General features: G+C 37.6%; 3 protein-coding genes across 3 annotated transcripts; 2 read left to right on the top strand and 1 right to left on the bottom strand.

The window, feature by feature from the left end:
• Positions 1-1,450: 1,450 nt before the first annotated feature.
• Positions 1,451-2,764, bottom strand: LOC119983624 (transcription factor MYB78). The gene is made up of 3 exons (XM_038827313.1): positions 2,510-2,764; positions 2,299-2,428; positions 1,451-2,211 (listed from the first exon to the last, which is right to left on the bottom strand). Exons 1-3 carry the CDS (start codon positions 2,670-2,672, stop codon positions 1,716-1,718), a joined length of 789 nt encoding a protein of 262 aa, XP_038683241.1. The 5' UTR covers positions 2,673-2,764; the 3' UTR covers positions 1,451-1,715.
• A 6,134-nt stretch (positions 2,765-8,898) lies between these two features.
• On the top strand, positions 8,899-10,968 carry LOC119983623 (galactinol synthase 1-like). The gene is made up of 3 exons (XM_038827312.1): positions 8,899-9,293; positions 9,680-10,000; positions 10,238-10,968. The coding sequence occupies exons 1-3, from the start codon at positions 8,979-8,981 to the stop codon at positions 10,592-10,594; spliced, it is 993 nt and encodes a 330-aa protein (XP_038683240.1). The 5' UTR covers positions 8,899-8,978; the 3' UTR covers positions 10,595-10,968.
• Positions 10,969-11,560: 592 nt separating this feature from the next.
• On the top strand, positions 11,561-14,128 carry LOC119984414 (putative pentatricopeptide repeat-containing protein At1g02420). Its single transcript, XM_038828340.1, has 2 exons — positions 11,561-13,536; positions 13,669-14,128. Exon 1 carries the CDS (start codon positions 11,796-11,798, stop codon positions 13,356-13,358), a length of 1,563 nt encoding a protein of 520 aa, XP_038684268.1. The 5' UTR covers positions 11,561-11,795; the 3' UTR covers positions 13,359-13,536; positions 13,669-14,128.
• Positions 14,129-14,138: the final 10 nt, after the last annotated feature.

Raw genomic sequence — 14,138 nt, 5'->3', positions numbered from 1 at the left:
GGGATCCCGAACATTTTTGTTTTGTCTAACTTGATGGTACTTGTCATATGGGTTCCTTGCTGGGCCAGGCTTAAGCTCTGGATCTGATATCTGCCCGTTGGGCCGAAACCAAGAAGCTGATGGGGCTCATAATAGGCTATAATGGATTTGGTGGGATGGGCCGGTTTTGAAAGAATAGAATGCAAACGTAAGTGGTGACTTCATTTGTTATATAGAAAAGTCATCAACTATCTCCACCAAGTAGTTTACTTGATTAAGATATATGTGGTAGTCTCGCATCTTGAAAAATTGGGCTGTACGTGCTTTTTTTACAGGGTCATACGTACAGTACAGCCTTCAAATTTCTGAGTCAAAGCAACCACACACACATACGGCTGCTAATACTTTCTAGTCTACTCTTCTACCAAGTACCAACAATCATCTCTCCCTCTCCCTCTCTCTCTCTCTCTCTCTCTCTCTCTCTCTCTATATATATATATATATATATATACATATATATATATGTTGCACTGCGGCAAAGTCTTTGGGTCTGATTTACTCTAATTTTTCCCAAGAAAATAAAAATTCGACTGTTTTTTTTCCCTAATGCGGTAGTCTGTTCCCTGTTGGGTGCACTAAATACAAAATATGTTCTTTAATGGCAGTTTGCTTGAAAATGAAGTAGAGTAATGGGTGCAACGATACTTGGTGAACAATATAAAATAAACTTGGAATTATTGTGGATTAATTTCAAATTAAATTGATGAAGCCCAAAACTAGCTCTCGTGAACTATTAGGTGGTCGAGCTAACAGTAAAGAAGTGTCTCCTCGGTCGTGCTCCAGTTATTTGCACAGTACGAAACGTCAACTACTAGGTCCTCTGCTTCAGGAGGTACGACGCTCTGATACTTAAGTTAGATAAGGTGATAGTAAAGGAGATGACTATTCTCGATGCTCAAAACTCTCTTTTTAAGCAATCAAAAGTCAAGAATTGAGTATTGTTTAAGTAACACTAGAGGGCCCATTTTATATGAGTTGGAGATATATCTAATTTTTGTGGGACAAGATCTATTCCTTCTTAATTTTTAGTAGAATTTTTCAGAGGGTGAATCATATCTTGAATCCTTCCTAAAGGAGTTGGACATTATAAGCTTCTTGGTTCTCTATGTGTGTGGTCACTCAGGTTTAGGATCGAGATATCTTATCTTCTCAGCGACACCGCTCGGGTGTGATGTTTGATGACTCCTCAAGCACTATTTGCTCGGCTTGGTCATGCCTTGGTCGGCAATTCGGTGGGAGCTTGTTCTGTACCTTAGCATCTTGATGCCCTCATGTAGTACCAGTGCCACAGTCGTCACTCTAGTGGAGGATAATTTTTGGTATAATCATAAATAATTGGGATTGAATGTTAATTGAGTTGACTGGCTAATTATTTTGTATAGAAGAAGTGATTGCATTATACCCAAAAAAAAAAAAAATTTGTTTAGACTTTTGCAGGGAAAAAACCATTTGTTTCAAGGGTTGCGGCAGTTACTGCTGCTTCAGACAAGGAAGCCTCTACCAACCGTTGAATCTCTAATATGCCGTGCTAACGTTAATCAAAAACACCCCAACCTTTTACATGTCAATGCCTCCATCATTATTCTTTACATTTTCCAACATCACTACAACTTCATACATACATACATATATATATGTATGTATGTATATATATAAACTAAGGAAAAAAATCACAATCATGAAAGCTGCTGCTGTAAGAACAAAATGTTCTCCTCATTCCACACACTCTCCAATGACTCCCCTCCACCTAACGACCCCTCATTTTCAACTAAGCCCAATTGTCCCGGGTATGACCCGAACCCGTTGCATGCGCTATCAGAATAATAATTGCCCGGTACGTTGTAGCAATCAGACGGGTCCGAAAACTGGGTATCCAGTGAAATCGAAGAAGCGCCCGAATTCTCGAACCCGGGATTCATAGGAATGCCCGAACCCGGGATTTGTAGTGATTTGTTGGGGTCATAAACATCGGGTTGGGCCGTGGAAGATCTGGATGCGGCCTGTATCCGCTCCATTAAACGGGGCATCCAGACGAAACGCATGGCATCTCTGAATTCTTTGCTATTGACTTCACATTTGAGCTGCTTTGCCTGTTTCTGGACTCTGGTTCTCCAATAGTTCTTGATCTCATTGTCGGTTCTGCCCGGCAAGTACTGCGCTATCTTCGACCACCTAAACAAAACAGAATAGAATTTAGATCAATCACCAAACTCATAAAACATTAATTAATGGAATCCAAAAACCCAGAAGTATACATACCGATTTCCCCATCGAGAATGGAGTTCAAGAATCAATAACTGTTCTTGGAGGGTGATGTCGCCACGCCGAACATTTGGTCGGAGATAGTTCAACCATCTCAATCTGCAGCTTTTCCCAGTTCGTTTCAGCCCTGTGAGCAAACAGACAGTGAATCTTAAGCTTTTATATATTTATTATAATGATAATTATAGATAGATAGATAGAGGGATACCTGCATAACGAGCGACAGAGTTCCAGTGACCTTCGCCGTGGACGGCGATGTAGTTGACGAGCAAATTGTCCTCTTCAACAATCCATGGACCTTTTCTTACATCCATCTCTTCCTCGTTCTGATCACTGGAAGAACTTAAGTTTATTGCACGAAATGGTTTCATTTATGAGAGATAAAGAGAGAGAGCTAGAGAATGAGATGTTAATTCGATCGAGATATGATATGGTTGTTTAGAAACTTTACTTATTGATAGGAATTCAGATAGATAAGAAGAGACTTTATATAGGAGTCGGGAAGGAGATAAGGAATGGACTGACTTTCTAAATTGAAATTAAAAAAACATAAACAATTATATCAATTAACAATAATGATAGGGATACCGGCGGCTGATATATATGTGCGTCGAACTTAATAGTTGGGATAACTGAGATATTAAATTAAAAATTGATGAAATTTTTATCATTTTCGGTTAATTTAACAGAAATCTTACAAATGAAGTGTTTTTTGTCCCAACTATCCCAAACATTGGGATGAATGTATACGATTTCATATGGATCATGTGGGACATGTGAGAAGCACGATTTCACATGGATCATGTGCTTCCATCTCGATATTTGAGTTAATCGGGATAAAAAAAACACTAGAATACTTAATATTTTTGTTAATTTAATAAACTACTCGCCAAGTCGACACAAAGTGTGTGTAGTTTTTGCTTGTTGGGGGAGGGGTTGACCTTTGACTTTTCAATGTTTCTTGACCCACACACGCATAGTACGACGACTTGTGTGTGAAAAGAGTCCATGGTGGCATGGTCTTCGTTAAGGATGGATTGACTGGTCTTTTTAGTACATACATATATATATATATATAAATATAAATATATTCGATGGAATTCAAAACGATGTCCATGTGAAGATAATGAAAGACTAAAGTTTCATTTTACGATTTGTTTGATTAGAGATTGACCACTAGTAGCCCCTCTTGTCCCTTTTAAAATAGCACATTCTTTTGGTTTTTGAATTAAGCACTACCAAGTGATGCCATTGGTTCTTACTATATATGTCATATATGGACTACCAAACAAATTAAACTAGCTACAGACAAATTATCAAATCATGGTGCTTTGTATCTCATTATTGTTTATGCATGCTAGCTTCTTTATATATCACAAGGTTTTTGAAATGAATTTGAGACTTCCCGAGTTCGATTTTCCACTGATAATAATATCACGTGTTGGGTTACGGTTTGTCATGTGAGAAACTTCTGTGAACGCGGGCTTGATAGCTTGTCCGAATTTAGGCACACATAAGTTGTCCAAGGAAGCAAAGTTTGTATGGTGAAGAAGAATTACTAAACTTGTTACACCATAATCAGATTTACATTTTAGATGAACTATTTGAGAAACAAAATTAGTGAAACCAATTAAATTTATAAGTCACAGGGTTATAAAATAATTAACCAAATTAAGGTTGCAAGGTATATGATTAGGTAAGATTAAGATATTTAGTGATTATATTATCTTACAACACAAACATGTCATCCCCATGTCAATGATGCACATACACTATTCCTCATTCAAAAATGTATTGAAAAATTTGAGACCTTCATTCTCTTGCACAATTAATGTCAATGCTGAACAACCAAGCTAAAAGAATTTCTACTTTCAGCTATATATCATTTTCTCCCATGTGTCCTTTCATTTCAAAAGAATATCCATATAACCTACTACGTCCCCTATATGGCTATATACATGAGTGAGTTAGGTGTGCAGAGAATTTTTAGTAAATTAGGTAGAAGGCCAGTATATATGTATGACTGTGACTAACTCTTAAATGCAATAGGATAGATGACATGATATTGACACTAAATCGGGGGGAAACTGTCAATCTTAGGTATCTATCTATCTATATATATATACACACGCACATATAGATAAGATTTCTAACATAAGGGTCTAATGTAAGGGTATAAAATAAGAGTAACTTTTTAATAATGTGGATGAATGAGATGATAAGTGGGGTCCATTGATTTGGGTCTCACATGGTTCAAATCAATGGTGTAAACATACAACCTTATTTTACACCCTTACATTAAATTCTTATGTGATAATATATATATATATATATATATATACACACACGTGTATAGAAATAAAAATATGACTATCAGTCTATCACAATGATTATAATTCAAAAATACACTGAATCTGACATGTCTATCAATACCTCGCATGGAGGCCTCTAACATCGATCCAGTGAAAGTGTACTTGTTTGTCACTTCTTTTTGTATAAATCATATACATTAGTGAAGTTTGTACGTGTATTAATGCATCACGTCTAATACCCGGTTTGCGTGGACGGAATCACAAGTGTCTGTAGTGCAATTTTGATGATAATGGACACTATCATGTGACGAAGGGGTTAAGTATCTTATCACATATCATCAAGAAGAATATGTAAAGTATATATAGTATATAATAAGCTAAATTTCGAACTAGTAACAAATGATTTTCCTGAGCTTAAGTACGAAACGTTACGCTTAAGTACGAAACGTTACATGACGTAAAGCCATTACATCAACATAGCGTATTACTTGAAAGACACAAAAATTTTTTTTTTAAAATAGTGCAGACCTATCAGTTAAGTTGCCTGGGTCGTTAAAGCTCAAAAAAAGCATGGCATAAGAAGTTGCAATATATTCTATTCCTTACTCCATTAATGAGAAGGCAAGTAAAAAAAACCCACAATTCATGTTTCGGAGGAATCTTTAATGTGTGTGTGAGTGATTAAAGACGTCTAAAGATATGGTCAAAATTAACAAAGTTCCGTCAATCAAGAATAATTCCTCAAAAAAAATATATATATATATATATACCATAAAATAAACTTATAGTCAATGGTTAAAAGGTAATATAATACCTCAGAGCGACAATTAATTACAGGAAAACAGTCGAAAAGAAGTTAGGGTTACAATTAGTTTTCTCAAAATCATGTTAAATCACTTTTTTTTTTTAAAGAAAATGCATATTAGGGTTTAAAAGTTGAGATTTAGTATTTAAGTTTTAGAGTTCAAGGAACCAATTGACGTTATCATGGGTTTCGGCCCCTTCATACCTATCGCCAACGTGATGTGAGTCATTTTGTTCGAAGGGTATGTTATGCTAGGTGATTCTTCAGTTACTAAAAAAAAAAGTTTTGGGTTTAAATTTTAGGGAAAAAGTTTTACATTTAGGATTTTTTTTTTCAAAATATACTATATAATAACATTATGAACACATAAAATATTTAATAATATATTTTAAATCATGATCTAACATGATTTTGGGGAGAATTATAGTCAATTCTAGCTAAAAAAATTATGGCCCCATCCCGTCAAAAAGATTTTGTGAGTAGAAACTCACTCACTCACTCTAGTAGTAACTAATGGGAATAGATGAAATAAAAAAAAAAAAGGAACGTACACCATTGATCGCTTCTCCAGGAATTATGGTCGAGTGAATTAGTTAACGCTTTAGAATAACAGACTGTAAAGGTGATGCTTTTGATTTCAGAATCGAAGACTGGAATAATTAAATCTAATTAATACCAATTTTAAACATATTGAACAACAGTGAGAATCACGAGTAGCTCAGATGATACTCATGTCTATGATATTTCATAGAAATCTCGAGTTTGAGACTTCCTCATTCCCTTCTTCCGTAATTAAAAATAAAAAATAAAAATGCGTGCAGGTGCTGTGAGGCTGTGACTGTGAGTGAAATTCAACTCTGGTTATCACAAATATCATGGGCCTAAATGAGACGAATGAAGTGTTGGTTGGGCCTTCGTTATGGGCTTCGGCCTAGTGATATATAAAGTGAGGTGAGCTTGATGTCATGTTTCTTGGGTCTTCACGCCCTTCACCATGCCACCATGGTCCTTTAAATTTTTACCATCCACAAGCCCATCTAATTTGTAGCTTTTTTTTTTTTTTTTTTTGGAAATAATAGAGAGATATGCTTGTAACTGAAATCGAACATTAACATATATGTTTAACTCAGCTGATTGTCAACCGAACCACCTCTTATAACTATTTAATATTTTGTGCCAACTTTATACACTCGTTTAATTAACGGACCAAGCATATATTAACGCAAAATATTCATAAAACATTTCAATTAGAATGCATCAACACAGAGAAGTTATTGTAATTCATCAAAGAAAACGATAAGGGACCATCATTTGGGAACAAAAGTAAAGGGAAACAATGAAAGGTTAGTAAAAGGAATGAAAAAAAAAAAAAATTTCTCCCATATTCTCTCAATGGAATGAAAATGAAGGACAAGATATGATGGAAGGTAATAAGTTCTCTTGCTCAGGACCAACAAGAGAATAGTTTTCAGTTGGTTAAAACTTTTCTCAGTGATAGTCACGGGTTCAAATCTCATGCATAGGCATGCGTTCTCTACATAATTTCTAACAAATCGCTGATCAGACCGATTTTATTTGTACCCTCATGGTCATCCACTCAAGGAGGGTTGCTATGCTGGTCGCACCTGTCCACCCTTGAACAAAAAAAGTTCTCTAGCTAGGGAATAACATAAAAGGAAAATAAAGGAAAAAAGTATGCCAACATGCATGTAAGACACAGGAATATGAAAAGGACACAATCAAATTTAAAAGTAAGAGGCAATCAAACTCGGGCAACCTTATATATATATATACCGAATAAAGCTCTTAGATAATGTAATTTCATAATCTCTATGTGGGGATAGAGATATGGTAGTGATCATGATTTTGTTTTCCTTCATTCGACAGTCTCTACAGTTGGACATTATTCCACCTTTCTTCAACTTTTCCCCTGAATTATTAGGGCATTGAGAAATATGAATATTGTTGTTTGGTTTTGTTTTAATTTCCATTAAAACTAGGATTCAAATTACCACCCAAAGATTATGCTATAGACTACAAAGTCTCAAATGATTTGGTGACTATGTGAGTCTTAAGAATTTGGATAACAAATAGCGGTCTTGGATTGAGGCCGCTTATAAGATACAACAAAATGGAAATCATATTTGTGTGAGTTTATATCCCATAATTTAGAATTGTCATGCATTTTTTACAATGAATTAAAATTTTGTTTCAGACAAAAAATGTATTATTGAATTCGTCAATCCACTACGAATATGATTTTTTAAAAATAAATTTTAGCTCAGAAATGGGTTATAGCATGCCCTTTAGTCATGGATTGGTCACTAGGGGTAATTACACTGAAAGATTAACAGTAACGATAGGAATCCCAACAGCTGATATTCTAGTTATCACAACTGCTGAGTTGTACGCACGGGCGGATCAACATTAGGTCTAGGGTGGGCTCAAGCCCCCCTCAAATTTTGGAAAAAAATTACCTACTAAATACCCAAATCTCATATTAAATACACTTATTTAGATTTTTTAATAACTATATAATATGTATATATAGTTAATTTAAAAACTACGTATATTGATTGATACACACTCATACAAGAGAACAAATATTGATCGCTATACACTTATACATGATAATAGATGATTTCCATTAAATGAAAAATCATTTAGCACAATTTAAATGATTGTTTATTCCTGATCACTCTTCAATATATAGATTTTGATATGTAGTTTATTGACTATATAAACATTGTTTATTTCCAATCATGACTTTTCAATAAATGTCCTAAAAAGAACTTCGAGAGCCAGCGAACTCCTGTCCACCTTCGGCTCCCCCTTTTTAAATTCCTTCATCCACCGCTAACCAAGTCCCCTCTAAATTCATTTTCTATATCCACCCTTGGTTGAACGTATAAGATATCATTTGCATCATGTAAGACATCACTTGAATCATATGCGTCAACCTCAGCAGTTGAGATAACTGAGATACAAACTATTAACATCTTCATAATTTTCTTTTTGGTAAAAACTTTTAAGCATCACCAATAGATCCGGTTGGACCCACTTCTTGTGGTGACAAGTGGCACAACTTTTCACCCACAATCCCACCTAGAGGATGAGATGCTAGCTGATCCCCTAATCCGTGAGAATGTGAACCACAAAAACAATGGCCTTTGTAAAGCTTTTGGAATCACATACTTTCACGAAGGGACCCACATGCCAGTGGAATATAATATTCTTTGAATTGAATATTTGCTTTTTTAAGTCCACGTCACCGTAGTATCTGGGCTACAAGACATCATTGAGAAACCTTCAGCTTCACGACATCAACCTCCACCGTATGATCAATTCATAGAGACACGTGTAAGGCATGAAGTGATAGATCACAGAATCAGAAAATTATCGTCTCTCACAATAATTTTGCTCCATTTTGATTCTTTTTCAAGCCTATTTAAACCCCTCTGCGCCGAAGTAAACGAAGCAGAGCCGCAGCAAGTCTTAAGCTTAGTCTCAAGTACCCCTCTCTCTTTCTCTCTCACCCTCCATACTCCTTGATCTTATAAATGGCTACGATCAAACAAACCGGGTTCACCAAACCACCGGTGACTCTGCCGAGCAGGGCCTACGTGACCTTCTTGGCCGGCACTGGCGACTACGTGAAAGGCGTGGTCGGCTTGGCCAAGGGATTAAGGAAGGCCAAATCAGTGTATCCGTTGGTGGTTGCGTGTTTGCCGGACGTACCCGAGGAGCATCGGGAGATTCTGAACTCACAGGGCTGCATAGTCCGAGTGATCGAGCCCGTTTACCCTCCCCCAAGCCAGACCCAGTTTTCCATGGCGTATTACGTAATCAACTACTCTAAGCTCCGTATTTGGGAGGTACGTTACACTTGGCACTCCTATCTGCAGAAACATCAATGATCATATAACTTTTTTTTCTTTTGCTAACTTCGAATCCACCCAACTGTCCATCGGACAACTGGTTGGTAAAACCTGTGCCACACCCCGTAACTCTCATGTACCATATAAGACCCGTGTTGAAGCGTAACGTAAGGGGACATTTGCATACGTTGAATTGAGTAAGGGTTCATCTTACAAATTGCGATAATAGAAACAATCATGAGAGTTGAACTAATAACCTCTCGTTTGTGCTAAGAGAGAGTATGATCAAGTTTACCATCTCAACCAACGATATGTTAGAGATGATCATATATACCACTTGGATTTGATTTTTAACTTGGACGTTATGTTTTTGTTGTGTGCAGTTTGTGGAGTACAGTAAGATGATATACTTGGACGGCGACATTCAAGTGTTTGAGAACATCGACCACCTCTTTGATCTTCCGGACGGGTTTTTCTATGCAGTGATGGATTGCTTCTGCGAGAAAACATGGAGTCACACTCCACAATACACTGTCGGTTACTGCCAACAATGCCCGGACAAGGTGAAGTGGCCGGCGGAGATGGGTCTCCCACCGCCTCTCTACTTCAATGCTGGAATGTTCGTTTATGAGCCCAGTCTCTCCACCTATGAAGATCTCTTGACCTCTGTCCAAACTACTCCTCCAACCCCCTTCGCAGAGCAGGTTTGTTTAATCCAAACAGCAGTTTGGTTTCCCAATTATCTCAACGGTTGAGTTGGATGCACACACAAGATTCAAGTGAATTCGTAGGCTTCACATGTCCTACATAATGGACATAAGATCTTGTGTGTACAACTCATCAACTGAGATTGCTGGAATCCCTATCATTAGTGTTGTTTAATTTATTCAGTGTTTGAGTTGGTCGATGTGGAATTAATTTTACATTTTGTGGCGGAGCAGGACTTTCTGAACATGTACTTCAGGGACATTTACAAGCCAATTCCAATGGGTTACAATCTTGTGCTTGCGAATCTTTGGAGGCACCCGGAGAATGTTGAGCTTGATGAAGTGAAGGTTGTGCACTACTGTGCGGACGGATCAAAGCCGTGGAGGTATACTGGGAAAGAAGCGAATATGCAGAGAGAGGACATTAAGATGTTGGTCCAGAAATGGTGGGACATTTATGATGATGAGTCTCTGGACTACAAGGAGCCGGCGGATGGGGAACCTGAGGCGGTGAATATGGAGCCGTTCATTGCTGCTCTGTCCGAGGGTGGGGCGGCTGTCGAATATGTGACGGCTCCATCTGCTGCTTGATTGACAGAGGTTTTGGTCACTCTTGATGGAAAGAGGACGCATGATGACTACTAATTGAAGCATAAGTTGAAATAATACTTAGAATATTCTCTCTAATAGAATTGTCTTTGTGAATAAAAAGACAATTGGGTCCATTTAGAGAAGGAACCATAATAAGCTTCTATGTTTCTTTTTTTTTCTTTCTTTCTTTTGGGTTTTTTTCCCCCTTGATATAGTGAGGCCTAAATATATATACATATGTATGTATGTTGGTGTACGTGTGTTAATGAAGGGTGGCATTATAAACGACTACTGTTCATGCACTAAGATGCTATTCTATTATATATTGTAGATTCCTCCTGTGGAGAGGTTTAATGAAATGAAAATTGATATTACTAAAATCATTTTATAAGTTTTCTTCATTTCATTCTACAATAGCACCCATCTTCGAATGCCCTGTTGTCCTGTTCTGTTTGTGTTTATATATATATATATATACCTCTTGATATGTTCTTATCAAAAAAATTTTTTATTACAGTTGCAGCAGCCTACCCTAATCCGTATGATATTACATGATCTTACCACAAATACTGGTTTACCTAATAAAGACTACTTTGATGAGGTCAAATAGTTAATAAAGTCCAAAAAGAATGTTCTTGAAAAAAAAATAGTCTTTGAATGACTGAATGAATATAAGTATGCCATTCAGGTATTATTTATCACGGATTATACAGAAAACAAAAAAAAAAATAAAATGTTTTTTCATCATGTTGGGCCATACTATGACGACCTTATGGTTACTGGCCCAGTTGAATGAAAAAGTCTCAGGTCCAATATCTCACAACATGAGTCTCTGCGTGAGCCTGGCCCATAAAATAGACGATCCAATTGTAGGTACAGGCCCATTAGAAAAGTCTCAAATTGCATTAATTGTGAGAGAACTTGGCGGGCCGGGCCCATTCACTAGGCGATCCAATGGTTGGCGCATCGCTAGGGAAAGGAAAAATGTCATTCACATCCAGTGACGTATCCCTAGTTGAAGGAAGAAGGCATGGACTATGGAGCCTCCGATTCTACTGTAATCGGCGATGTCTATTAGATACCATTGATTCTGCATAATCTCTTTCTGGTACTATCTCATTTAGTTAAACTTCTCGTGTTCAATCGAAGCAGGAACACAAAAGAGGGTGATCAAGTAGACCTTCAATTCCCCTGCCAGAGGATGGCGGTGATCCTTGAGCGCCTTCTCTTTCAGTCACCATCAAGAGCGAGGTATGCTCTCGACCTCTCATTTATGAGTTTGAATCCACGAAATGTAGCGCCGTTTCTCTGTCGACACTTCTGCTCTAACCCTTCTCTGAATGACGGCGTTGAGACTGTTTATCGCATTATCAGTAGCTCTGCGTCTTCTCAAAACCTTAAACAATTGTTGAAGTCAAGTGGGGTTTTTCTATCTAATGATTTGATTGATGGAGTTTTGAAAAGGGTCAGGTTTAGCCATGGAAACCCCCTTCAAGCGCTTGAGTTTTTCAAATTCACTGGTAAGAGAAAAGGGTTCTATCACACTCCTTTTTCTTTGGATACTATGCTTTATATTTTAGGTAGGAATCGTAAATTCGAGCTTATATGGGATGTGTTGTATGAAACGAAGTGGAAAGATCAGTCATTGATATCGCCCAGAACTGTGCAAATTGTTTTAGGTAGAATTGCTAAGGTTTGTTCTGTGAGGCAGACGGTGGAATCTTTTAGAAAGTTCAAGAGGCTGGTTCCTGTGTTTGATACCATCTGTTTCAATGCACTGTTGAGGACATTGTGCCAAGAAAAAAGTATGGCAGATGCTAGGAATGTGTATCATAGCTTGAAGCATGAGTTTAGGCCTAATTTGCAGACTTTTAACATACTGTTGTCAGGGTGGAAATCCTCAGAAGAAGCTGAGGGGTTCTTCGAGGAGATGAGGCAAATGGGTATCAAGCCTGATGTTGTTTCTTACAACAGTTTGATTGATGTGTACTGTAAAAATAGAGAAGTGGACAAGGCATATAAGGTAATTAAAAGGATGAGAGAAGAGGATATGGAGCCAGATGTGATCACTTATACTAGCATTATCGGGGGATTAGGGCTGGTTGGCCAGCCTGATAAAGCTAGAGATGTTTTGAAGGAAATGAAAGAGTATGGATGTTACCCAGATGTTGCTGCATTCAACGCTGCAATAAGGAATTATTGTATTGCGAAGAGACTTGGCGATGCTTATAATTTGATGGATGAGATAGTGGCTAAAGGCTTGCGTCCTAATGCAACTACCTACAATCTATTCTTTAGAGTATTTTCTTGGTCCAACGACTTGCAAAGCTCATGGACTTTGTATCAGCGTATGATAGATGCTGGGTGCCTGCCAAATACACAGTCATGTATGTTCCTTATCAAGTTGTTTAGGAGGCAGGAAAAGGTGGATATGGCCATGAGGCTGTGGAATGACATGGTGGAAAAGGGTTTTGGGTCTTATATCTTGGTTTCTGATGTGTTGTTTGACTTGCTTTGTGATCTAGGTAAGCTGGTTGAAGCAGAGAAATGTTTTTTGCAAATGGTAGAGAAAGGGCATAAGCCAAGCAATGTCTCTTTTAGGAGGATCAAGGTGCTTATGGAATTGACAAACAAGTACGAGGCCATTCATATCTTGTCAGAGAAGATGGCCATGTTTGGGACTTCAAGTCAAATTTCTGGAAGTTCAGAGAGCCTTGAGAATGATTCACTTTCAGACTCTAACAGTTTGATCACACAGTTATAAGTGATGGCTAAAGGGTTGAGAGATAGTAATGCGGGTAACTTGGCAGGACTCGCCCATCAGGGAGGAGTTATACACAGCACAGATCTATACAATGAGACAGATGTTAAAGTTCATGGTTTGACAACTTGGAGTTCTAGTCTTGCATTTGAAAGTTGATATTGTTGCTTAACTTTGTAAGGTGGGTGTAATGTCAAATATCTTTTCTCAATTCTCAACTTGATGCCTTATTCTTGCATCTCACACTTCACTGATGGGCACCGTTTTGATCCAGTCGTCTTAACAAGTTAAGGATGGATTGATGCATGAGTAGATACTTGAGACAGAAAATATAATCTGCCATGATTCATAGCGCTACTCGGGCACAGTTCTTGGACTTGGCTACAAGGCTGGATGCATATTTAACTCAATGTTATTCGGTATTGCTGCCTTTATGGCTCTTGGACAATTGTTTTAAGTAGTGCTTGTGTCAATGGAGCAAATATTTCTCTCTCCAAAGAAATGTAGAGGGAGAAAGAAACGTATTTTCTGTTGGAACCCTTTTTATATTCAGGATCATCTCAGAAAAGGGACCCTGAAATTGATTTGCATGCGAGGTCTTGGCCGCAAGTTTTCAGTTAATTCTGATGTTTGACAATGTACCTCTGGAAGTTGAAGAATGTCGATGAAATGAAACAACCTCTATTTCTCGCAGCCCAGCCTCTTTGATTTCTACCAGGAAGCTGAAGCTCCGTAATGCCTCCTTCCTCCTGGTGCCTGGTGTTTTTAAGATGATTAGGAATA

The sequence above is a fragment of the Tripterygium wilfordii genome, chromosome 18, assembly GCF_013401445.1.
Source record: "Tripterygium wilfordii isolate XIE 37 chromosome 18, ASM1340144v1, whole genome shotgun sequence".
Lineage (NCBI taxonomy): Eukaryota > Viridiplantae > Streptophyta > Magnoliopsida > Celastrales > Celastraceae > Tripterygium > Tripterygium wilfordii.
The sequence above is the reverse complement of the archived record's forward strand: the minus strand, read 5'-3'. Positions and strand labels throughout refer to the sequence as shown.

Excerpts from the sequence above, each read along its gene's own strand:
- LOC119983623 (XM_038827312.1), top strand. The coding sequence starts at position 8,979 with ATGGCTACGATCAAACAAACCGGGTTCACCAAACCACCGGTGACTCTG. Across the intron at positions 9,294-9,679 it reads CTAAGCTCCGTATTTGGGAG|TTTGTGGAGTACAGTAAGAT; the intron begins GTACGTTACACT and ends TGTTGTGTGCAG. Across the intron at positions 10,001-10,237 it reads CAACCCCCTTCGCAGAGCAG|GACTTTCTGAACATGTACTT; the intron begins GTTTGTTTAATC and ends GTGGCGGAGCAG.
- LOC119984414 (XM_038828340.1), top strand. The coding sequence starts at position 11,796 with ATGGCGGTGATCCTTGAGCGCCTTCTCTTTCAGTCACCATCAAGAGCG.
- LOC119983624 (XM_038827313.1), bottom strand. The coding sequence starts at position 2,672 with ATGAAACCATTTCGTGCAATAAACTTAAGTTCTTCCAGTGATCAGAAC. Across the intron at positions 2,429-2,509 it reads CTCTGTCGCTCGTTATGCAG|GGCTGAAACGAACTGGGAAA; the intron begins GTATCCCTCTAT and ends GTTTGCTCACAG. Across the intron at positions 2,212-2,298 it reads CATTCTCGATGGGGAAATCG|GTGGTCGAAGATAGCGCAGT; the intron begins GTATGTATACTT and ends TGTTTTGTTTAG.